This window comes from Balaenoptera physalus (assembly GCF_965194825.1).
Source record: "Balaenoptera physalus genome assembly, chromosome: 17".
NCBI lineage: Eukaryota > Metazoa > Chordata > Mammalia > Artiodactyla > Balaenopteridae > Balaenoptera > Balaenoptera physalus.
Genome location: NC_138895.1, coordinates 12,963,829 through 12,990,725, shown reverse-complemented (window position 1 = coordinate 12,990,725; position 26,897 = coordinate 12,963,829). Strand labels below are relative to the sequence as shown.

At 39.0% G+C, this 26,897-nt stretch overlaps 1 protein-coding gene across 19 annotated transcripts in view; it reads right to left on the bottom strand.

The window, feature by feature from the left end:
- LOC309646887 (serine/threonine-protein kinase Sgk3) overlaps positions 1-26,897 on the bottom strand; it is a 155,565-nt gene that overhangs the window by 37,414 nt on the left and 91,254 nt on the right. For 9 of the 19 annotated variants that reach the window (XM_082433690.1, XM_082433680.1, XM_082433689.1 and 6 more), the window contains exons 2-5: positions 14,389-14,443; positions 12,834-13,050; positions 8,126-8,209; positions 5,110-5,182 (exon numbers count right to left, since the gene is read on the bottom strand). In XM_082433690.1, the coding sequence (XP_082289816.1) occupies positions 5,110-5,182; positions 8,126-8,209; positions 12,834-12,911 (235 nt within the window). In that variant the 5' untranslated portion in view covers positions 12,912-13,050; positions 14,389-14,443. Of the gene's footprint in view, positions 1-5,109; positions 5,183-5,566; positions 5,737-8,125; positions 8,210-12,833; positions 13,051-14,388; positions 14,444-26,897 lie in introns of all 19 variants that reach the window. The other 10 variants (XM_082433685.1, XM_082433683.1, XM_082433687.1 and 7 more) reach the window with 4 other exon arrangements.

Here is a 26,897-nt window from a genome sequence, read left to right as displayed (position 1 = left end):
TACAAATATATATTTTTTAAATCTATAAATACAATGATTATAAAATTAAAATAAAGCAGGTAGGACCTCCCTGGTGGCGCAGTGATTAAGAATCCTCCTGCCAATGCAGGGGACATGGGTTTGAGCCCTGGTCCGGGAAGATCCCACATGCCACGGGGCAACTAAGCCCGTGCGTCTCAACTACTGAGCCTACGCTCTAGAGCCCACGAGCCACAACTACTGAGCCCGTGTGCCACAGCTACTAAAGCCTGTGCACATAGAGCCCATGCTCCGCAACAAGAGAAGCCACCGCAATGAGAAGCCCGTGAACCGCAATAAAGAGTAGCCCCGGATCACCGGAACTACGCGCGCAGCAACGAAGACCCAACGTAGCCAAAAATAAATAAATACCTTTATTAAAAGTAAATAAAAAAATAAAATAAAGCAGGTAACATATTCCCCAAAAGAAAATGCTCCAAAAAAATGCTTATTTTAGGTTCTAAACAGACTCACTACAAAACTTGGAGACACTTTGCTTTGTCCAACTCCTCGTGTACTACCAGGTAATGAATAAGAATTAACACTATGACACTGGTGGCTGAAAAATCATGCTAACTTAAAAACAAAAACAAACGAAACCAAGAAATACTGAAATCCTTGCAACTGGAAATGGTGATTAACTGGTTGAGTATTACCAAAACTCTGCTGGTTTTATTTTGTATAAATCGATTTCTCTTCAAATAGCAGAAGTTAAAATTGAGAAATAAAAGTGATTTTCTATGTAAGTCATTGAAGGCTAGCATCATGCCTTTAAAATTTTTTTTGTAACTTTAGCCCTTAACACAGTGTCTTGGAAGGTACTTAATTGATGTTTGTGAATGAATAAAAAAAATACCAAGCAAATGATTACACATTCTAGCATTCACAGTCTCCAAATTTCATATGCCCCATCCCTTATTTAACTCAATTGTTTTGTTACTTTGTAATTTTATTTTTCAGTAGTAAAGATAATCTTGTTTTGTTTTTAAAACTACCAAAAAAACGTAATTTATATATTGATTCCAAGATCTTATCAGCAAAAGGTTTGATATTAAACTATTTAGAATATAGAAGTAGAGCTAATTCTGTGTGTACTCTACAGAAAGATCCTTAAATTCAAAATGAAATTTTAACTTTGAAAAGTATAGGCAGAGGGGCTTCCCTGGTGGTGCAGTGGTTGAGAATCTGCCTGCCAATGCAGGGGACACAGGTTTGAGCCCTGGTCTGGGAAGATCCCACATGCTGCAGAGCAGCTGGGCCCGTGAGCCACAATTACTGAGCCTGTGCGTCTGGAGTCTGTGCTCCGCAACAAGAGAGGCCGCGATAGTGAGAGGCCCGCGCACTGCAATGAAGAGTGGCCCCCGCTTGCCACAACCAGAGAAAGCCCTTGCACAGAAACGAAGACCCAACACAGCAATCAATCAATCAATAAATGTATAGGCAGAAATAACCCTTAAAATCTGCCTCAAGTATGTAAAACTAATCTTACAGAGGTTGGTAACCACCAACATAAAGTGGAAAAAAAAGAAAAGAAAAGAAAATGACATGCATGGACTTAGAAGCTGCAGCATAAGAACTCAGAAAGATGTATGGAAAAACTCTACATGGTAGCTGTCAAACACGAGGTTAAATTAAAACGACAATTTCTTTCTTCATGCTCTAACTGTCCCATCTTTGGCCAGTGAAAGCCCCATCAATTGGGCTCCTGTGTCCTTTTGATAAAACCTCAGTATTCTTGTATAGCTTCTTTGCTTTCAGGCAAGATGTCCTAGGACCATCTTGTATATTTCTTGCCCAGCACCTGGAATTGCCACTTTTCCATGGAACTCTGGTTCCTTTAAGTAGGAAATGGTATTTAGAGATTACAACCTGGATGCAAAGGGTGTTTGCTGCTACTTGTTTGTTATTGTTTTCAGGCATTTCCAGTGGAGAGCGCTGGGAAATATGTATTGTTTTAGAAAGAGAAAAATAAATCATGATTTCATACTGTATTCCCAAGTTTAAAATTACAGGACTTTTTACTTAAAATCTTTGATTTTATATTTGTATCTCTTTCCTCTTCTGCTTAAAATTTTGGTTCTCATGACATTAACATAATTACAAAATAACTCTATATTATCAGTGAGACTATTGAATGCAGGATAAAATTTCTTTGTACACTTTTTTTTTGCCATGAGGAATATAAAGCTGAGTTTCCATGTTATAAAGTCATTTAAAGTAATTATTCTCCATGTGTTTCACCACCAATCAGAATACAGTTGTATTTTTTCCTTGTTTATTTTCAATTGTTAGAGACTTCAATATTGTTGCATTTGTTTTTGTTTTTAAATTGTTTAGAATATGCAAAGCTGTGCACAAGATTCATCCAGGGAGGTCTAACATCCACCTCTGTTGTCTCCAGTTGGCCTCTCCCTCCTTAAAGTCATCAGTTTTTAGTTTTTGGTTTATTCTTCCATTATTTCCTTTTGAATCTTCACATCGTTTCCTACACAAAAAATATACACTGTCCACATCCACACCTTGTTTTTTCCACTTAACCAGGTATTCTGGAGATCACTCCACAGTAATGCACAATGAGCTTTTTTGTTCCTTTTTACAGCTGTACCGTATTCCAATACTGGAAGGATATTTCAGTTGTTTCCAGTTTTTGCTATGAAAAACAGCATCACAATAAACAGTCTTGTACATATATACATATATCATTTCCGATGCAGTTTATCTTTAGAATAGATCCCTAGAAATGTGATTTCTTGGTCAAAGGGAAATGCATATATAGTTTTGCTAAATATTACCAAATTTCATAAGGTTTGTATGACTTTGTATTCCCACCAGCAAAATATGAGAATGTCTGTTTAGCCAAAGCCTAATAAAATGAACATCCTACCAATCTTTGATTTGTTGAGTATGACTTAGATTTGATCTCCCCAATGAAAGGCTTTCCAAAAATCTATGACATATAGTCTACTTCGCTGTTGCCAAGTCATATACAACATGCTCAGGATTGATTTCAAAATGTTCTTCAATAAAAATCAATTTTTAGTATCAAATAATTAATCTACCAAACATAAATACCACAGGGCACTGTCTGGTATTTTGCCTTTAACCATGAAGTAGCAATGTTGCAGGTCTTTATCTCTTTGCCTTCTTCCCTGGATAAAATGATTCTGACTTTAGGGTTTAACTAAGGGCTCCACAGAACTCTAACCCAAGTTCAAGCCTCATGTTAATCACTAACATGTAGTTTGAGTCCTCTTAAATGTCTTTCTGTCACTTCAAATTAATTAATTCTCTCATTCACCCAAGCCTGACACTTCAGTTATCTCTGATTCTCTTCTCTATATGTCTCCTTTACCTAAGCAATCACCAAGATTTCTTACAGGTTTTTCATTAAAAGATTTCCTACACGTGGCTCAATTTTTAGCCCCATTTCCACCTGAGTCGCAGCTCTCATCACCTAATTTGAGGACTACTGGAATATTCCCTTAACCAGCCTCCCAGTCTCTATCTTGTCTTCCCTCTGCTGTGCCTACTATACATTATACACTGCTGGCTTCACATCATGTCGCCACTCTGCTCAAATATCTCTAAGACCCCCATGTAGCCCTCCACGATGTTTTTCAACCTATGCTCCACAGACATACTTCACTGCTACACCAACAAAGCAGCTCCGTTTTTATTTGTTCTACACATTACATTTTTCTGCATCAGATTTCACTAGGAAAAAAGTGTTCTACAGCTAAAAACAAGAGAACAAGAATACAAAAGCCACTGGCCTATAGAATCAATCCATGGAATGTATAATTGGCTTTGCTGTGCCAACTCAATCTTCTCTTTATTAATGGATTCATGTATTCAAGTAACATTTATTGAGAATCTAATATTTATTAGGCACTATAATTAAATATAAAAGATAAAGTATCTACCTTCATAAAATCTACAGCCCGATAAGACAAACTGGCAATAGTAATAAAGTGTGTTAAATTCTCCCAAGAGAAAAAAAATCTGCATAAAATAGGGGAAGTGAAAAAGAATAGGGGAAACGAGAACCCTCTCCAATCCTGAGGTTCAGAAAGTGTAAAAGAATAAAGAGTCTCCAGCTGAGAGGGTTACAGGGGATTCCAGCAGCCTGGGGGGAAAACTCAGTTTTAATTAAAGCAAGAATGTGAAAGAAATAAGAAGAAGACAGAGGATAAAGGAGTTTGTTCATCGTGGGCAGAACTGCACAAGGTATAGTGAAAAGGTCTGGGAGGAAAAGGAATAGTATAAGGTTAGGCTGTAGAGAGGAAGCAAGATAAGCCATTTGAGAGCTCCTACGTAAGGAATCACAGGTCTGACGGGTTACAAGGTTACAAGCAAATTAGTTGAGGAGGTAAGATGGTGGGGAGGGAGGAAACTCGATAGCATGTCAGGATCCACCTGTGGCATAAACAGATGACTTTACGCATAGAATTTCTGGTGGATAGAGACTTCTATCTCTCTATAGGTCGCCATTTGTGTACTGGGTTAATTTCTTTTAGACTCTAGTTAAAAAAGAAAAGTTTGAAGTTGAGGCTTCAGACATACATATAGCCTCCAGATTTCTGAGATCCTATGTGTCACTAGGCTCCCCAAGGGTGAGCAATAGGACATTTTCTTGGTATACCATTCAGAGACCTGCAGGGTGCCGTGTACAGAGTACACATTTAGTAAATGTTTCATGGTTAGAAAAGTACTGCACATTATCCTTAATAATCAATAGATTTATCTGAAGCCAGACTGCTTGAATTTAACTTCCAAATCTGACTTTTACTAGCTATATGTGACCCTGGGCAAATCATTCAACCTGTGCCTCAGTTTCCTTACCTATAAAATAGTGATGATAATAATACCCACCTCAAAGGGCTGCTGTGAGGACTGAATGAATTAAAACATATAAAGTGTTTAAAAACAATGGCTGGTACACAGTAAGCACCTTCCTGAGGCATTATTTTCATACAGCATGAGATCCATTAGCTTTGTAAAGTTATACTACTATACAGTGCAATGAATATGTTAACTACTTTTTCAAACTTCAACCATCACTTATGGCTGGTCTATGAAGTTATTGCTTACCTGGATCAAAATTATCACCAAATATTCTCTTGGCAGGAATCTTCAGGGCCATAGCAGGAAATTGTTTCCTTAACTAGAAATTGAAAACATAACATTATATGAACTTAATTTTATAGGTCTTCCAGTTATACATGTACCAAAACAAAATACAATCAGATTTTCAAAAACATCCACCATAAGACATACCTTTAAGTATATCATGATCAAATGTACAATATTAAATTATACCAATAAAATATCATTAGTCTGACTAATCCCATTTTGTCCCAATAAAACACTTAGTATCTTTCTGACCTGGAATAAGTTACTTAACATCTCTGTGCTCCAGTTTTCTTGTTGGAAAATGGGGATAATCTTCGCACTTACCTTAGTGATTCGTTGTGAGGCTTAAGGAAAATCATTTATGTTAAGTGCTTAGACTAGAACCTGGAGTACAGGTTTTGAATACGTTACTCACCGTTTTGTTACCTCAGGAGATGTGTTTGTGTTCTCCCTAAGTGAACACACTGACAATTGTTTTCTGAGAAAGCTGATGAATTCTGCTTTCAATACCCTCTGCTCTAGCCTTCCTCCTATTAATATTTGTTTCTCAGATTTGCTTATCCCCAGAGAAAGAACAACTTCGTCCTGAAGAAATTAAATTTGGGGCAGTAAAGCCATAAAAATGGGTAAATGCTTATTTTTACTGTAAGCTTGATGTCAAAAAACCACACATACACAGTCTTACCAATCCTTGCATTCCTCTAGTAAATTTAGATGTTTTAGAAACAACAACTAAACATACACTATGTATACACAAACACACACACACTATATATATACCTCCACTGACAGGAAATACAAATAGGAGAATGTATTAATCACTCTACACCATGAGCATGCTATCAGCAAAATTCAGACTGAAAAATCTGTAGACAAATGACCCTGTTTCTTTCAACAAAAAATTGTAAAAAAAAAAAAACGGAAAGAGAGGTGGAGGGGAAAACTTAGTGATTAAAAGACACGTCATAAAATCAACTATATTTCAATAAAAATTTTTTTTAAAAGTTAAACAAAAAAACTTATAACAATTTGTTAAAAAAAAAGACACTTCATAGACTTATCAACCAGTTTATATGACATTAAGTATTTGACATTAAGGCATTATTGTTAACTATTTTTAGATGTGATAAGGATATTGTATGTATATTTTTTAAAGAATCTTTATCTTTTTAAAGATGTATACAGAAATATTTACAAATGGAAAGACATGATGTCTGAAATTTGCTTCATAATTACAGTGGGCTGGCTAGGGATAGAGACGAAACAAGTATGGCCGTGTATGGTAATTGCTGGAGATGGATGGCACATTACATTATTTTCTCTATTTATACTAGTCTCTCTACTTCTGTATGTGTTCAACAAGCTTTTAATAAAAAGCCTCCAAATGTAAACTACAGTCATAAATACACATTTAAACTGACAGTTAACATTTTACAGATTGGAAATTTCACTTTTTCTCTTTTCTTTATTCTAAAAGGAGCATAGGGAAAGAATTTGTGTTTTCAAACTTGGAGAAATCCAGTCCAGGTTTAACTTCACTTCTGTAGTTTCAAAGAACACAACTGATACCATTCCCCTGTTTTTTTCTTAGCTCCTCACCACAAAAGGCAGAATTGGAAGGAGTTATATAAAAAGAGAAGAAGACATAGAAAATGGGAAAATAAGAAAAAGATGAAAAAAGGAAGAGAAATACAGGAAAAATGAGGGAGATGGATGGTAAAGACTCAACTAACATTAGGGAGAATTTTCCACAAAAAGCTTAACATGGGTTGCTTGATGGAAAGAGAATTAAAGTGATCATGTGGGAGGAGTGCCCCAAATAAACTTTCCTACTTTACCTTTATAATTAAAGATACTCAAATTTTAACACCTAACTTTCATGACTTAAGGAAACACAGGAAGTTGTGCAGCTAGACAACATTTGATTCATTCTGGCCCATTTAGGAAGTAATTTACCTCTAAATTGAGATATGCTTACCTTCCCCCATATTTAAAATATTTTGCAAATGATAACCCATAGACATATATCCATCTAACACTATTTTTAAAATCAAGAGACAGGGATAAGAAAACTGAAAAAGTTAACTTTTAAAATATGAAACAGTTTTTTCTGGAGGATGCCTAATAATCTACCATTTTTAAAATAACAACATGAGGAGACTTCTATTTATTGTTAGAGCAGAAGAAATTTAAATTTGTGATTTGATGCCCAATTGCTTTTTTTTCTTAACTGAAGCAAAGCTTGGAACCCAGAGCTGTCTCAATAACCTGGGGTCTCTAATGACCAACACAGGCAGTGTCCTCTGGCCTCCTACGTATGCATAACCTTAAAGGCAATGCTCTCCACAAATACTGGTCCCTGTGTAAGATCTGGCCTGATGTGTTACAATGACCATGGTAGAAACTGTAACTGTAAAACACTGGATGAAAAATAATATCTGAACTATGAATACATAAAACAGGTTTTAGTTATTTAAATAACTAATGATCTCTCAGGTAACTGTCAGGCTTCTGAAAGTCAATATTCATTTCAGCTGTGTTAGCTACTTAAAATCTGGAACCTTAGACTAATTTCTAACAGAGAATGAAACCATGGAAGGTAGGTAGGCTTATGACAGACTTTCAGACCTAAAGCTTATAGTTGGGCAATTCAACCACAAATAGCATGATGATTAACAATTATTAGAAAGGTAGGTAGAAAGGATTTATTTCTAATCTCCTATGACATTGAAATGTATTTTAAGCTGTACATTTAGTTTTCATATCTTCAATAGTTTATCTGGAACTTCTCAACAGTCCTCTCTCCACCCTTTTTGGTAAGAATTCCAAAGTTAGGATGTTTTGAAGAACCTCTTACCCTTTTCTGCTTATCTGATATATATAAGTATTATTTAATTATCAAATAAATCTCATTTTCCAGTTTTCTCAGGTGTTTTGTTTTAAATAAAAATCTTGTAGACTGACTGTTACTTACAGTGTTGTAAAGCTTATCAAACTCCGCATATCTTCTGAAGACAAACCACTCACTCCTGCCCACTGAAACCAGAACTTTATAAACCTGTGGAAATAAAAAATAACAAAATAAAATTTGATCACAAAAAAACCCCATTAGCTATTTACATATGCAAATAACCTGCTTTCATACTCATGAAACTGGTATTACTATTTATACATGATTCTCCAAGATACAGAAGTATACCAAATGAAACACTTATTTTATCTTGTTGAAAAGTGTTTTATTTTTAAAATGTTATGAAATATTTCCATAGTTTTCAGAGAATAACACAATGAATACCCATGTACTCATTATTTAGATACTCTGAATTCTAACATTTGGCCATTCTTGTTTCAGATTTTATTCCCCAAGAATAAAACATTATAGTTTCAACGGATGCCATTCTGCTCCCTTCTTCCCCAGCAGTAACCATTACCACAAAATGATAAAGTATTTTCAAAAGGAATGACTGGAACACAGTAAACACTAAATTATTAGTTCTCCTTTCAGGGCATCTTTTACACAGTATTTTTCAAACTAAGAATTTATCCTCAGATTTCCTACTACCATCTTAACCTGTGTTTAATATTTTCATATATATATATATATATACACATACATACATACATAATTTCACATAACCATAGTCAACAACCCTATGAAGTAAGCAGAATAAATATTACAACCCCCATTACAGATGAGGAAATGATGGCCCCCTCAAAGTTAAGTAACTTGCCCAAGTTCACAGACTTGTGAGACTAAAATCTAAATCTTCTAACCCTCCATGCACTAGAACAAGTATCAAATCAACAGTTATAATACAGAATCAACTCTCATAATTCATCCCACAGATATTCTCAGAATATAATTCAACATACCAATGTACAGAAAACAATCTGGAACCCCAAAGATCTTTTATCATTTCTAAAGAGAAAAATAACAAGTATCCAGGTATATGAGGAAAGGTTCACTGATGTATGGCTTGGGTTATCAATCTCACTATTTTACAGTGAAGATGAGGGGAAAGAGATATTTACAATACAACTGTCCATAGTCTGTTAGATAACAGAGTAAAACAGGTTTATTTTAGAAGACGGGCATACAAAAATGTATAAACTATCCTTTCCCACAAAAGACTGGAAAGCTACACTCACCAGTTCATAGTTAGATAATACTGTGAAAAAAGATCTCCCTGATACTGCATATGATTATAATGTAGGAATTCTGCAGTATTGTTGAAGATATGGTCACATTAACAGGTCCCTAGTAAGAGGGGCCCCAGAACGTAAAGCCATATCCCCCTGTGAGAAAGGGATCAGGTCTCACCCGGAAAGTGAAGCAAAGTCATTGTATCAGTTCCCTGGATAAGCGATGAATCACTTAAGCAGAGAGAAGAGCATCCAGGCACCCTACGTGAGCTACAGGGGTAAGAGGATTTCCTGGTGTTAACTAAGAGGACATCAAGTTGTCCTAAAGGAAGCTACGGGGTGTAAGATATCAGAATCGTTTATGACACTGCTCCCATGGGAGAGAGTGCAGAAGTAGAGGAAAAAGAACCTAGTCCAGCTGCTGACAAAAGTTGAGCCATGTTTTTAGGAGGAGACTACAGATTTATCTCCTACAGCATTCAGGATCAGATAGGCCTGGAAGCAGGCCTGCTACCAAAGGATCAGAGACTTAGGTTTATTTGATTATGAGTTTCTTGAACAAACAGCACTGTTTGTGCTGACTTCCCAGTGGGATAAGGTGGCTTCCCACAGATACTCAAGTACAGCTAAGATGAGAACCCAAACCTAAGTTCCAGGCCGAAGCAGCTCTGCTGCAACTCTATTTACAGGACCTAAGATAAAGCCCTGTGAAGTTATTAATTAGCAGGATAATTTATGAACAAGGGCTTATTAAGTTCTAATAAAATACCAATAGGCAAAAACAAAACCTCTTCAAATTTTAAAAAACTCTCATTTGCAAAAAATGCACAAGATTTCACAGAAACAGTACAATAATAACAGTACAATAAATCTTATTAAGTTTTTAAAAAAATATTTCCTTATTGCCTGTCTTGCCCCACTAGAATGTAAGTTCTTTGAGAGCAAGGGCTGTATCATTCTTGCTACCCACTGTATTCCCAGTTCCTAGAACAGCCTGGCATAAGACAGAAACTCAAGGACAATTTGTTGAGTGGATAAATGAAAGTATAATTTAGACTTGGTTTAAGTCAAGACATCCTAGAACACAGTCCATTTATCTGTAAAGTCGTTTAAAAGACACACGAAAACTAGAGTATAAAAATATTATTGAATAGTTAACACAGTGTCTATTTTTGTTCCCCAATAGTACACAGACATGCTGAAGCTGGACAGAGTCTGTGCTGGGTGGGGTTGGGTCTATCTGTGTTGAGTAGAACCAAGTTTCCTGAGGACCGGGGACTGTACTGCAGTGATCAGCAACTAACAAGTGAACTTAATCCTACTTTTCATTCAACTTCAATTCAACAAATACTTACTGAACGTCCATCTCTGTTCTAGGTATTGGTGAAACAATAGTGAGGGAAGTTCTTGCTTCAAAGAACAAATTCAGGGAAAGCACACATAAATAAACCCAAAGTATGTCAGGTGGTGATAACTGCTATTAAAAAACGAAATAGGGTAAGCAGGACAGAGTGTGAAAGGGGCAGAGCGTGAAGGTGTTACTTTATATAGGGTGGTCAGAAAAACCCTCTCTAACAACAAGGCAACATCTGAGAATCTGAAGGAAGCAAGTGAACAAGGTGATCTGGATAGAGCCTTGGAGAACTCAGGGGACACCTCTGGGGACAGCTGGTAAGAGTGACGCTATAGGCCTCCTCAACCTTTTCACAGAAGACATGGCAATACCTCTACCACGAAAAACAAAAGGACACCTGAGATACCCCACCGCCTGTATTTGCTACGTATGAACTTCCATCAAACTTGGCAGGAGCTAATGCCCTTGAAGGAGAGAATGGTCCAAAGGTAAAAAGTAAGGAGAGGGAAGGAAGGAAAACTTCACACACTCCACTATCTTATGCTAAGTATACCGACCTCTTGTTTACCATCAATATGATGTTTCTAAAACTGGCTTATACGAATGTGGAAGAAATGCTGAAGATATTACTGCAACATCTGAGGAGAGGCAAATGGCCAGACACACACTGCAATCTCCCTGCTCTGGGCTTCTATGCAGGGTGTGGAGGTATGCTTATTAAGGAAGAGAGAACAGAAGACAGAAGGGCTGTTTCCAGCTCCTTGTCTGAGGCTCTGGGAGAAAACCACCATTGGAGGGCCCCACCCCACCTAGTTAAGAAGGCAGAGTGTGGTGGTCCAAGGGTTTAGTTTAACTCCTCAGCTCTCCTCAACTCCCATGTGACATGGACCTGAGCTGAAAGTCACTTGTCATGGCACTCAGCTGGCAGGAGCCGGGTGACCCCCTGGTCAGAGGCCAGGGTAGACCACCTGAGTCAGGAGAAGGTGGAGGGCACGCAGAGCCTCAGTGGGGTCTACAGCCATCACGAGCCAAGGGGAAGCTAAGTCAGCAGTCCGTCACCACGACCCTTGTCAAGCCAACAAAGGACAGATCACAAATCAGTTCATCAACTGCAGATGCCAGCAGTGGCTGCCAACAAAATGCCCAGGGCTGGCAGGTCAACCACAGCTGGATGTTTGCCAGACCAGTCACTCTACACCTGGAATGGTAAAGATCTAGACGATGACAAGAATGCCAAGCCTTCACCAGGCTACCATGAGGTCAGTCGTCAACTGAACAAACACTGAAAGGGGACACCTCTCCTGCCACAAACCATGATGCCAAGTGGGAGAAGGAGTGTGTGTTCAAATAAGAGAAAGAGAGCACAATGAAGACAGCCTGGGCATTTTTACTTAAAAGAACTGCTTAAATTTTAGCTCAAACTGTTGAACAGAATTGGGTTAAATGAATTTCTTCACACTGCTCAGTGGGCGGGGCCTTACAAGGAAGGCCAGATCAGTTACAGACACAATAAATGACATTTTTTTCAGGGAGAGGAGGACAGCAGATCTCTGTATATACTAACAGGACTACTGGAACTAAATACAATACATTTCATTACACTAATTAGAAAAGTGACTATTCTCCAAATAGCGATCACTGATACACTGACTCAGCCAAATATTCATTGTGCTTATTCTTTATAAAGTCCTACAGTAGATACCATGGTGATAAAAAGTAAAATTAGAAATGGACTTTACCTTTATGATGAAAAAAGGAGATAGAATACTCATTTAAAAAATTAAATATTTTAAAAATGGAGATAGAAAATGACAAATGTCTTAAGATACTGTGGAAATTTCAAGACAGTGGTTCTTCACGTGGGATCAATGACTTTTGGACTCCATTGACCCCGAGATGTGATGTGTCACAGAACCACATGTATGCACATTTTCTGGTGAGATGGTCTATCAGACAGTTTCACAAGCTTCTCCAAAGGGAGAGGTAAACAGGCAAAACTCTGCACTAAAAAAGGAAATTGTATTCCATTATAGTACACAGAGAAGATTGTGGAGGATATATCATTTGAAAGATAAGTAAAATCTGCAAAGTCTGGGGAGGCCATTCTAGGTTAAGGAAGAACAGCAGAATTGGAAATATTCTCTATGTTCCATTTTGTTCCATATGCTTTACATTACATACTTACAGTAAACCTCTTCTTTTTCTCTCTGTGTTCATCAGAGCTGGGAATGCTTACACTTGGACAGCTTTCCTTGTAGTCCATGGTATAATCCCTTTGAGTTTACTGCCTCAAAAGGACACCAAAAAGTGAGTCCGAAGAAATAGTCAGCAGAGGACAAACACAATTAGCTAATCCAAAACATAAAACCTCTTGAGGTAATGTTCAAATTCCATCATGCAACCTTAACCAACAGAAAAAAAAAAAAAAAATTAGCAAAACGATTTTAAAATACCGTGATTTGCCATTCCTTGCTCACAGAACCCATTTTATGCTTATTCTGGCAGGAATTTACTTTTGATCATAAGTCTCAGCCCAGGTGAGAAACACAGTTTCTGTTATGTCCCTGTCAATAGCTAAGTCACAATCATTTACGTCCCATCTGCCTTCTTTTCTACTAAGAAACTCCGGGAGTTAATATACCATGGCTCATATGGACTAAGGGCTAACTCTCAACTAAAAGGACTCTAGTTTGATGGATTTAAGAGCAGGGTTTTTCAAAGGATGGTTTTCAAGCTTTTAGCATCAAGATGAACGGGTGAAGTTTGCTTCAGATTAGGAACCTGTATGGTAAGCTAATTATTTACCCCCCATTTTACAAATGAGGAAACTGTCACACAGACAGGTTAAATGATTTGAACCCAGGCCGTCTAGCTCCAGGGTCCTGACTCTTACCCACTGTGCTAGGCTGCATTTTAACAACTATGGATAATTCTTATGCACTGGACCCCTGGTCAGAGATATTACAGTAGATCTTCATACAAAACAAATCCAATTATGCTAATATTATCATCCCACCCACGGACAAAGGGCTCAAGATGTCACACTGATGTCACCTTTGCTACACACAGCAGCCCACAGTCTCCACTGACACCAAATAATACCTTTTAAAGGGTTAGTCTGCCAGGTTCCCTCGGTGATTAATTTCAGGAAGTCACTCTGATCTAATAGTTGCAAATAAATTATATTCAAGTAATGATTTCAAATATCTATCAGCAGACATCGAATAATCAGGTATAATGAAATTTAACTGATTACAAAGGTGGTTCCTTTGAGATGATTCAAAGCCTACTTTGTTGGATTTGCCGCTGGAAATGCAGTCAGGAAGGATTTATATGCAGTTAAATTAGTTGTTAGAAAACATGGTCCCCTCCTAAGCTTAGGGTGCAGCATCTGTTATAAGTTAGAGTACCCTAAAACCCCACAAGAGCAGCTTCCCCCCACCCTCCACTAGACCAGGGCACCATCTTGACAAGAGCCTTGTCCTCCAGGCACAGTGCTCTTCTGCTAAACGATCAGAGCAAGTGGAACCCACAGCTCTGCAAAGGCAGATGAGCCCTGCCCAGGAGCCCCAGGACCCACATCAGCGCATCCTGCTCCATCCGCAGCAGACATGATGAGAGGGTGAAGGCTATGGTGCTACACTATCCACACCCGTCCCTTGAGAATGTGGGATCCAGCGGGTGGTAGGGCCTGCTGGTACTCTATTTACGTACGCGCTTGAAAGCCTACTGTGCCTTACCGTGCGTGGTCCGGAGGAGCAGAACTAAAGGAGAACATCACGCCTCAGGCCTTCCCTATGGAACGGACATTAAGATATGACATTAAGTGGCATCAGGAATAGACGAGGGAGAAAGACCTGGGGGGGAAGGATAAGTTGTCCACACAAGGTGCCCAGGGGACATCTCAGCCCACGTGGACAGCAGGCGGTTAAGTGTAGAGCCCAGCACTCAAGGGGCACACTCAAATCTGGGCCAGAAATACCAGTCTGGCAAGAGTGCTAAATGGTCCCCATTTGCCCTTCCAGATCCAACACCACTCTTCTCCACCCGCCACGGCCCAGAAGGCGGGCCTCTGTGGACCTCACACTGAGGCAGCCTGCCTCCTGCCCTTGCCCTCTGGCTTCTGGTTGGGTTCATCCAACGCGAGGCACTAGCAGGAGATGGAAGGGTAGGAGAAGGTATTTAGTCTTCTTCCTCCCTTTCTAACAGGCAGCAGTTTCTCCTCCCAAGGCCACAGTCCCCACCAGGCGACCCCTCTCCCACAGCTACAGTTAAAGGCCTGGGAGTAGTACGGCTTCCAAACACCGTTAGAAGGGGTGCTTCACCACGCCCTGTTGCTGCTGCTTCTGTCACCTCTGCCCACAACAGCTTAGTAAATAGTCCCTTTGTTCGAGTCCCTTCAATTACTCAAGTGTGTCACGACTGATGCAGTAACTGCTACCAAGAATGACCCCAGGAAACAGACCCTCAAAAATGGGATGCATGTTTGATGCATCCTGATAACCTTCCTATAGAGGGAGGGGAGGGGAAACTGATAATCTGGCACATAGTGATACCAAGATCACTCAAATTCCCTGTCACAGGATGAAGTATAGGTGGTGAGCAAGGTGCTGTTAAGTCCAAGTAGATGATGAAAATGTTGATTTCAAAGATTGTGACATGGGCTGCAGCTGCTTCTGATTGTCTTTGAGAATGTGCACAAAGCAAACAAATTGAAAGTTATGAATTCCCAAACAGATGAGTGGAAAATCTATGGCTGTTATAAAGGAGTCCTTTTTTTCTAATAGCTGTTAATCTGATAGGACTAAGGATCAAGCCACAGTCTGACGATAAGGGCTGCAGAACCAATTAAACATGCAACCCTGCAAAGTCAAATGATCCTAAATCATGGATGCAGGCACTCGGGCAGATACAAATGAGGCTAAGAATGTTGAACTCCACATTCAGCTGAACATGTCTGCTGAAAGCAGCAATTTACAGCCCTCTGAGAAGACCCAGCCTCCTAACCCACCTCCCATAAAACCCTTTCAAGTTGTTTCACAAGGGGATGCCACTTCTCTTCACCACCTACTCCCACTAACCCCTCATGGCCTCCTAATGGGAATTAAGATGCCAAAAGAGCCCAGAAAGAAGTTCAAAGCCTACTAAGAAGAGACTATCTTTACACCAAAAAATCTGCAGAATCTCAACAATTAAACCAGGAGTTTGAGGAGCACATATAGGAGTACATTCACAGGATGTTAGACCAAGGAGGACTAAATATAAGATTACTGTGGCCCTACACACAGCCACAGATGTATCCCACCAAGCTTTCTCCAGACCTTACCTAAGAGGTACCAGCAGCCGTTCACAAGGGTGACTGTCCACTGGGGAAAGAGAAATGCGTAGTCTTTCCAAGGGTTACCGGACACTAGCTCTGAACTGACACTAACCCCAGCAGACCGAAAACGTGGTCCACCAGTCAGAGCACACCTCACTCCAGAGAGGAGGTGAGAGATAAAGTCAACCCTGGTATCTCATGGTGGGTCCAACGGGAGCACAGGCCCATCCTGCGGTTATTTCCCTAGTCCTAGAATTTTAGTGGGAATAGATACACTTAGTAACTGGCCAAATCCCTGCATTGATTCCCTGTTCTGTCATAAAAGCCATTAGGGAAGACAGGGCTGTGAAGAAGCCCTTGGAACTCTCCCCCGTTTCCCCACAAAGAAAGCAAACCAATAACTATACCCCATCCCTGGAGAAGCTCACAAACCAGTACCACTATCAAACATTTGAAGGATGCAGGGGTGTTGGTTCCTATTACATCCCCGTTTGACATGCCTGTTTACCTAGACCAAAGCCAAAAGACCTTAGAGCATGACTATGGATCACTACAAATTTAATCAGATGGTGATGCCAATCATGCCTGCAATTCCAGATGGGATGTTTTTGCTGGAGAAAATAAGCATAACCCCTGACATCTGGTAAGCAGCTACTGACCTGGCAGAGGGTAAGGGGAACGTAAAATAAGTACTAGAAGAAAAAAGGAATGATTACCAACTTGAGCCAAAAGATTAGCTACAGACACAGAGACTACAGCAGCTTTGTTTTAGTTCTTTTCTGTTACGTTACACAAAGCAGTGCCTCCATGTGGGAGCACGAATGAACTGGCTGCAGTGACTAGAGGACCTTGCGTTTCCCCTGAGTCAGAACAGGAGCTTTACGCCCAAAGTGTGACTGAATACTAATGGACAGAAAGAGGAAAACTGCGCTGGATATTCTCTATTTTTCTTTTCAGATCCATCTCCACCCTGCTCCACACCCCAGGGCACCAACCTCCAAAGCCTGCACCCCACAGGCTCCCTTGCCCTCTAGCTGCTGGTAGATTTCATCCAGAGAGGCACTGGCAGGACATGGGGTGGAAAGAAAGGGATCAGGAAACATAATTCCTCACCCTGCTCCCTCCTGGGCAGGCTGCTGCTTGGCAGTTGCTGCGTTCCTCTCTGTAAGGCCAAAGCTTCTGTCAGGAGATCCTTTCTCCTTTCTCCTATGACTACAAATTGCACAAATGTACAGTTCTCTACCTCGGGTCCTTGGACACGTTTAAATTCTCTGAGCCTTAGTTTCCTAATCTAGGAAGTGAAGCTAGCAACACTTCATATGGTTGTTTTAAGGATTCGAGATGAGTGTAAAAAACCCAGCGCTGCACAGGCAGTCAATAAACTGAATCAAATACATAACAACTTGTTTCAAATTTGGTTTTATTCCTTCATTCAACAAACACTTACTAAAACTTTCATTATGCATTAAGCAACAGAAAGACAAAGATAAAAGTCTACTTGCAAGGAACGTACCTAATGGGGTTGAATGATAAGTAATATAGAACCTTCAATAGTTGGCTAAGTATGATTTTAGATGTATGCATGGTACACTCTGAGAGCACAGAAAAGGGACACAGATGCAGACTGTCATGTATCCTCAGTCTCGCTAAAAATAAAGCCAAGCAGGTATGGGAGCAGAAGTTTGAAAGATATCACACTTGTTTGCCTCAATTTTCTCTGGAAAAAGGAGCTAAAGTCATAGATTGGAAATGAATATACTGCTGTGAAGAAAAACGTAGAGAGATTAAATCACTTGCCCTAGCTAGTATCCAGCAAATAGGCGATAGAGCTAGGATTCAAATCAAATCTGTTCAACCCCAAAATCTATATGTATTAGTTTGCTATACCACATTGTCTCTCCTTAAGAAAGATTTTCCTTTCCTTCAAACTAAATCAAACCAGCAACCTAACAATATTTAACATTTAGTGGCTAAGCAAGATTATAAATCAGACCGTGCTTTACTTGTATTAATCTGATTGCTCCTCACAACAGGCCCACTGAGAGGAAACGTAGGAGAAAATGAAGCATAAAAAGATGAAGTAACCCACTCCAGGTGGTGCAGTCAGGATTTGAACCAGCAGTGGTCTGACTTTAGGACCTTTACCCATTATACCACACTTCCTCTCCAACATATATATGCTCTAAAGAGTCCTCTGGAAAGCAATGAAGAAGGTTCATAAATGTATTTTTAAGTGGTCAGAAGTAAAATTTTGAAAAAGCAACCTTATTACTGTAAATTTAAGGTATATTTATTCAGTAAAACTGAAGCAATTAAAATTCTGCAAAATCATCCAGTGGCCAGGCAGCCCCATAAAACAGAATGAGAAGAGGACTGATACAAGAATCCCACACTAAGAAAGAACAAAAAGCTGTGTTCACGTGCGAATAAAAGTTGGGACTTTTGGGTAGGTTAATAGGTATGCAGGGCTTTTCAAAGAGGAACCAGAAAAGAATTTGCCTTCACTCTGCTGGAGAGTCACAAGATAATCTTGTAGATTGGTTCCCAGGAGCAGCTGGCTTGCCTAGGGGTAGATCACATGGCTCTAAGGAGACGTAGTTCAGATACTAACCCAGAAAGGAAGAACTAACCTTAACATCCAGCTAATGAATTAACTCAGACAAGTCCAACATAACAAAAAGAAGTGGGTCAGATGAGAATAGAACTTTCAGAAGCCAGCTGGATCTTAGGAGGGAGAGTGCTTAGCAAAGATAATGTAACGGCTAGTAAACATTGTATTTATAGTGGTTCTCGACAAGGGAACATTTGGGAATGCCCACAGACATTTTTGGTTGTCACAGCTTGGGGCTGCTAGTGGCTACCTGTCAACGACGATGCTAAGCATCCTACAATGCACAGGACGATCCCTACAACAGAAACTTACCTGGCTCAAAACGTCAATACTGCTGAGGCTGAGAAACCAACATTTACTGAGTACTAACACCAGGCACTGTTTCATGTGTTCACATCTAACACATCACTTACTCCTCACAGAAGTGTCATTATTCCCATTTTACAGATGAAGAAACCTAGGCTATCAGCTCCACACCCTCACACAGCTTTGGGTGGCAGCACTGTGAAGCGAACACGGCTCTGACCCAAGAGCCCAGTGTGAACATGCTGCCTCTCAATTTCCTATGGTACTGCTGCACACACCCCCTTCTTCTAAATCACCTCTGGAGAAACAAGAGATGAAGGGAAGGGAGCATCAAGTGTCCATCAGCAACTGGGTTATAGAAAGAGAGCCACGCATAGGAAAAGCAGCTTCCAACTCGGCCACCAGGAGGGGTCAGTGCAGCACAGACAGTGTCAGGAGTGCTGCTGGAAGACATCACCCATCAACATCTAACCAACAGCTTAGTACAGAGCAGGCTCTGGGGTGGGGGTGGGGGGGTGTCCCATCACAAGGACGATCAAGGGCTAAATTATGAAATAAAGACAATACAAAAAGGGATGCTACCACAGGATTTTTTAAAGCATTAACAGATTTATTTTTTTAATTTGGGGACTGTAAAAAGTAGAAATATGAAAAAAGATGAAATTTCATGATAGAAAACTGGCCAAATTAATGTTATATTAAAATTTTTTTGATAAATACTGATTAAAATAGATGGATATTAGTTAACGATTTCTTTTTTTTTTTAAAGCATTTTCCCCTTCATCACCATGCCCATCTTTTTGTCCATTGTATGCAAATATTGTCCTGGATCTTGTCCACCTTTGTTTCAGACAGCCAAAAAAAAAAAAGTTCATAAAAAAGTCAAAAGATTCTTCTGCTTTTCCCTCTAAAATATAAGCAGACACATTCTTAACTCCATTTCCTTCACAATCATGAAGACTGTTTGGTACTGACTAGTGGACCCTACCCAAATTACAAGGTAGATACATTCATACCTATCAGTATCCACTCAACTAATATGGCAGAGAAGGGTCAGTGATTCACATCAAAGCACAAAGGGAAATTAAGAACAATCCTGTTCCAAAAGGAAGGAGCAGGACTGGAAGAGCTACAGGTTTTCTTCAGCCAGGGGGACAGCACTGGATGCTGCATGTTTGGAAACAAGGATCCAGAGGGAGCCGACAGAGACAGTCGAGGAAGAGACAAAAGAAAATCTGTGCACAGACTTTGGGCATGGCATGGGGACTGGTATGAGAAATGGGAGATGGGGACTGACCCAGAGAATAAGAAAAAGAATTGGGGGTGGGATGAGGGCAGGAATTATTCCCTGGGAGGGTACAGGTCAAGCACATAGGTTTCATTTTAAACTATATTAAAAGCACATTCCCAGGACACTCTTACCCCAAGCTAACTGGTTACTTTATTGAAAGTTTACTGTAACAGTATATAATCTGTATCTGTTTATTTCCCCCTCACAGAATACCAGCTCCAAATATATCTGAAATGTTTCAAGAGAAACAAAGCACATCTTTGTCACATCTGTAAATTAAGTTCATTGCAGAAGAGCCGAAAATTCTATTCTAACAGGATCTGCCAATGGAAGATACATAGTAACCTTCCCACACATATCACATGATGAATCAGTTACAACTTTTCCTGTTTTCCTTCCTTACTCCTATATCCTTTCTCTAATTCCCACCCTACCGCCTCTTTGATTTCTCTCTCATTCTGTAATCACAAAGCAGTCCTAGTTTTTCGTAGGTTTATTGCATCTCTGACTTGAGACATCTTTTATTTATCCTAATTCTCGATAAAGAAAAGTGATATAAGAATCAGAAATAAAATCTGTGCAAAATATCCAATGGGGAGACACAATACAGAATAGTCTGCACCCAAACAATTGGATAGGACTGTTCCAGAATCTGGACAAAAGTTATGTGAGTCTGTTGGTTTTCTGAAACTGGCTGCATTTTATTAAAGACATTTGAGGAAGGGACTGAGTGAGGAGGTGGAAGTAACTGCTGACAGTCCTTTGTTCTCCAATACTAAAATCAAAACTGCCAGGAGAAACAGGAAGGTCTTAAACTTACCGCAACTAACATGCCCCTCTGCTGGTTCCAGAACAACAGGGCAAGGGTGTAACTGCAGCAGCAATGCTCTGCTCTACTCTCCTTGGCCTCCCAAGGTCACCATCTTGGGTTCGCCATCACCAGAACGCCTGCCCTACTTCCGGCTTCCCAAGCTTTTCCACTGAGAGGCACACTACCACGCAGAACACTTGCAAGGATGATTCCCTGGAGGATTGTGACCACTGGCAGAGAGATGGGTGAATGGTTGACTACACGAGGCAAAAGAAAAGTGAAGGCAGGATTCACATGGAACCACCAGTGGCAAAATGCTGCAGGCCACAGGAAGCCTAGGGTAAAGCTGCTTCTGACTGGGGAGGCTGCGAGAATTCAGATTGAGGAGGCATTAAAAAATCCAAAAAACAAAAACTTAACCAAAAAAAACCCCACCAAAAAAACAATCACCATCACATTGCACAGAGTCTCTTGGGAGCACCTCCAACCTGGGATCTCTGCTCTGTTCTAACCCCCTTCCAATCCATTCTTCCCACAGCAGACACAGTGATTTTTTTAAATCACTGTACATCTGATAATTTCACGCCTTTGCTTAAGCTCTTTCCAGAATCATCAATTTCTCCCCCTTTACTAGATCAATTCATTACTATACATACTAATATGCTATAATATCTTAATAAAATTCTCCCTAAAAATACAGATTGATTTATTTAACAGATACTTACACACTGCTTACCATGTACTACAGATATGTAATTAGTCTATGCCCCAACTTTCATTATTTACATGAATGATCCTATCTGATAACACCCTTAACTAAGGCGTTTTATAAACAAGGAAAACTCAGGGTAAACACAGGTGTATAACAGGGTGATATGTATAACAGTGTGATAAAGGATACTTTACTTCAGAGCAAATATTTGCTTTCAAGATTCTTCTGACAGTAAAACTTCACTGGTTAGCACATTAGAAGAAATTTCCCAAAGGACAAAATTTACAACCAATTACAAATTCAAATTATCATACACTTTAAATATAAGCTGTAGTATGTTAAAATCCTGACCTTACGTTAGTTGTTGTCAGTAAAGATAATACGCAGAATTTTACCTTAAAGTTTTAACATTTCAAAAATTAGGACTTAATCAAATATGGGCGGAAGATCTAAATAGACATCTCTCCAAAGAAGACATACAGATGGCCAAAAAGCACATGAAAAGATGTTCAACATCACTAATTATTAGAGAAATGTAAATCAAAGCTACAATAAGGTATCACATTACGCCGGTCAGAATGTCCATCATCAAAAAATCTACAAACAATAAATGCTGGAGAGGGTGTGGAGAAAAGGGAACCCTCCTACACCGTTGGTGGGAATGTAAATTGGTACAACCATTATGGAGAACAGAACGGAGGTTCCTTAAAAAACTAAATGCAGAACTATCATATGATCCAGCAATCCCACTCCTGGGCATATATCTGGAGAAAACCGTAATTCGAAAAGATACATCCACCCCAATGTTCACTGCAGCACTATTTACAATAGCCAAGACATGGAAGCAACCTAAATGTCCATCAAGAGAGGAGTGGATAAAGAAGATGTGGTACATTTATACAAAGGAATATTACTCAGCCATAAAAAAAGAATGAAATAATGCCATTTGCAGCAACATGGATGGACCTAGAGATTGTTATACTGAGTGAAGTAAGTCAGACACAGACAAATATATGATATTGCTTACATGTGGAATCTAAAAATGGTACAAATGAACTTATATACAAAACAGAAATAGAGTCACAGATGTAGAAAACAAGCCTATGGCTACGAGCGGGGAAAGAGAGGGGGGATAAATTGAGAGACTGAGATTGATATATACACAGTACCATATATAAAATTGATAACTAATAAGTACCTACAGGGAACTCTACTCATTACTCTGTAATGACCTATATGGGAAAATAATCTATAAGAGTGGATATATATATATGTATAACTGATTCACTTTGCTGTACACCTGAAACTAACACAACATTGTACATTAACTATACTCCAATAAAAATTATTTTTAAAAACCCACAAAAATTAGGACTTATATACATATATTTTTTCCCTACCAACTCTTTCCGGTCAGAAACTGCAGATTCATCCCAGGAATGGTAAAATAAATTTAGATGACACTTGTAAGAAAATAAATTAGGCTAATGGGTGCCCTAGAATGGGAAAACCCCAGTTGAGGTTTGGGAGGCAAGAGAGAAGAAAAGAGAGAATTAAATTGCAGAAGTGTCTACACAAGTTCCTGAAACAAGTTTTAATCTATTAGAAAAAAATCAGAGAAAGAAGAACAAAAAAACCCCAAAGCCAGCAGAAGGAAAGAAATTATAAAGATCAGGTCAGAAATAAATGAAAAAGAAATGAAGGAAACAATAGCAAAAATCAATGAAACTAAAAGCTGGTTCTTTGAGAAGATAAACAAAATTGATAAACCATTAGCCAGACTCATCAAGAGAAAAAGGGAGAAGACTCAGATCAATAGAATTAGAAATGAAAAAGGAGAAGTAACCACTGACACTGCAGAAATACAAAAGATCATGAGAGATTACTACAAGCAACTCTATGCCAATAAAATGGACAACCTGGAAGAAATGGACAGATTCTTAGAAAGGCACAAACTGCCGAGACTGAACCAGGAAGAAATAGAAAATATGAACAGACCAATCACAAGCACTGAAATTGAAACTGTGATTAAAAACCTTCCAACAAACAAAAGCCCAGGACCAGATGGCTTCACAGGTGAATTCTATCAAACATTTAGAGAAGAGCTAACACCTATCCTTCTCAAACTCTTCCAAAATATTGCAGAGGGAGGAACACTCCCAAACTCATTCTACGAGGCCACCATCACCCTGATACCAAAACCAGACAAAGATGTCACAAAGAAAGAAAACTACAGGCCAATATCACTGATGAACATAGATGCAAAAATCCTCAACAAAATACTAGCAAACAGAATCCAACAGCACATTAAAAGGATCATACACCATGATCAAGTGGGGTTTATCCCAGGAATGCAAGGATTCTTCAATATACGCAAATCAATCAATGTGATACATCATATTAACAAACTGAAGGAGAAAAACCATATGATCATCTCAATAGATGCAGAGAAAGCTTTCGACAAAATTCAACACCCATTTATGATAAAAGCCCTGCAGAAAGTAGGCATAGAGGGAACTTTCCTCAACATAATAAAGGCCATATATGACAAACCCACAGCCAACATTGTCCTCAATGGTGAAAAACTGAAACCATTTCCACTAAGATCAGGAACAAGACAAGGTTGCCCACTCTCACCACTATTATTCAACATAGTTTTGGAAGTGTTAGCCACAGCAATCAGAGAAGACAAAGAAATAAAAGGAATCCAAATCGGAAAAGAAGAAGTAAAGCTGTCACTATTTGCAGATGACATGATACTATACATAGAGAATCCTAAAGATGCTACCAGAAAACTCCTAGAGCTAATCAATGAATTTGGTAAAGTAGCAGGATACAAAATTAATGCACAGAAATCTCTTGCATTTCTATACACTAATGACGAAAAATCTGAAAGTGAAATTAAGAAAACACTCCCATTTACCATTGCAACAAAAAGAATAAAATATCTAGGAATAAACCTACCTAAGGAGACAAAAGACCTGTATGCAGAAAATTATAAGACACTGATGAAAGAAATTAAAGATGATACAAATAGATGGAGAGATATACCATGTTCCTGGATTGGAAGAATCAACATTGTGAAAATGACTCTACTACCCAAAGCAATCTACAGATTCAATGCAATCCCTATCAAACTACCACTGGCATTTTTCACAGAACTAGAACAAAAAATTTCACAATTTGTATGGAAACACAAAAGACCCCGAATAGCCAAAGCAATCTTGAGAACGAAAAATGGAGCTGGGGGAATCAGGCTCCCTGACTTCAGACTATATTACAAAGCTTCAGTAATCAAGACAGTTTGGTACTGGCACAAAAACAGAAATATAGATCAATGGAACAGGATAGAAAGCCCAGAGATAAACCCACACACATATGGGCACCTTATTTTTGATAAAGGAGGCAAGCATATACAGTGGAGAAAAGACAGCCTCTTCAATAAGTGGTGCTGGGAAAATTGGACAGGTACATGTAAAAGTATGAAAATAGAACACTCCCTGACACCATGCACAAAAATAAACTCAAAATGGATTAAAGACCTAAGTGTAAGGGCAGACACTATCAAACTCTTAGAGGAAAACATAGGCAGAACACTCTATGACATAAATCACAGCAAGATTCTTTTTGACCCAGCTCCCAGAGAAATGGAAATAAGAACACAAATAAACAAATGGGACCTAATGAAACTTAAAAGCTTTTGCACAGCAAAGGAAACCATAAACAAGACCAAAAGACAACCATCAGAATGGGAGAAAATATTTGCAAATGAAGCAACTGACAAAGGATTAATCTCCAAGATTTACAAGCAGCTCATGCAGCTCAATAACAAAAAAACGAACAACCCAATCCAAAAATGGGCCGAAGACCTAAATAGACATTTCTCCAAAGAAGATATACAGATGGCCTACAGACACATGAAAGAATGCTCAACATCATTAATCATTAGAGAAATGCAAATCAAAACTACAATGAGATATCATCTCACACCGGTCAGAATGGCCATCATCAAAAAATCTAGAAACAATAAATGCTGGAGAGGGTGTGGAGGAAAGGGAACACTCTTGCACTGTTGGTGGGAATGTAAATTGATACAGCCACTATGGAGAACAGTATGGAGGTTCCTTAAAAAACTACAAATAGAACTACCATACGACCCAGCAATCCCACTACTGGGCATATACCCTGAGAAAACCATAGGTCAAAAAGAGTCATGTACCAAAATGTTCATTGCAGCTCTATTTACAATAGCCAGGACATGGAAGCAATCTAAATGTCCATCGACAGATGAATGGATAAAGAAGATGTGGCACATATATACAATGGAATATTACTCAGCCATAAAAAGAAATGAAATGGAGGTATTTGTAATGAGGTGGATGGAGTTAGAGTCTGTCATACAGAGTGAAGTAAGTCAGAAAGAGAAAAACAAATACAGTATGCTAACACATATATACGGAATCTAAGGGGAAAAAAAAAAAAAAAAGGCCATGAAGAACCTAGTGGCAAGACGGGAATAAAGACACAGACCTACTAGAGAATGGACTTGAGGATATGGGGAGGGGGTGGGGTGAGATGTGACAGGGTAAGAGAGTGTCATGGACATATATACACTACCAAATGTAAAATAGATAACTAGTGGGAAGCAGCCGCATAGCACAGGGAGATCAGCTCGGTGCTTTGTGACCATCTAGAGGGATGGGATGGGGAGGGTGGGAGGGAGGGAGATGCAAGAGGGAAGAGAAATGGGAACATATTGTATATGTATAACTGATTCACTTTGTTATAAAGCAGAAGCTAACACACCATTGTAAGGCAATTATACTTCAATAAAGATGTTAAAAAAAAAAAAAAAAAAATCACAAGTAAAATAAAAGCATTCACTCAACTGGAATATGTGCAAGGGTATGTTTATAATGAAATGAAGCAAAATATATTAAACCAAATGCTGATAGAAGACTTAATAAAACTGAAAGCTTCAACAAGAGACAAATTCAAGCATCTTATATCTATCACCTTTCTCTGAAGAGTTAAAAGCTTCTGGCATATATCTTCTCCATATATCCAGAAAATAAATGACAAAAGAAGTACAAACATTTTATTAAACAATGAAGGGAAAGAAGGTAAACTATTCTCCACAGATCAGAAAAAGGAAGAGAATGTTCAGTCTTACCAGCTCAGAAAACAAAGGGAGACAG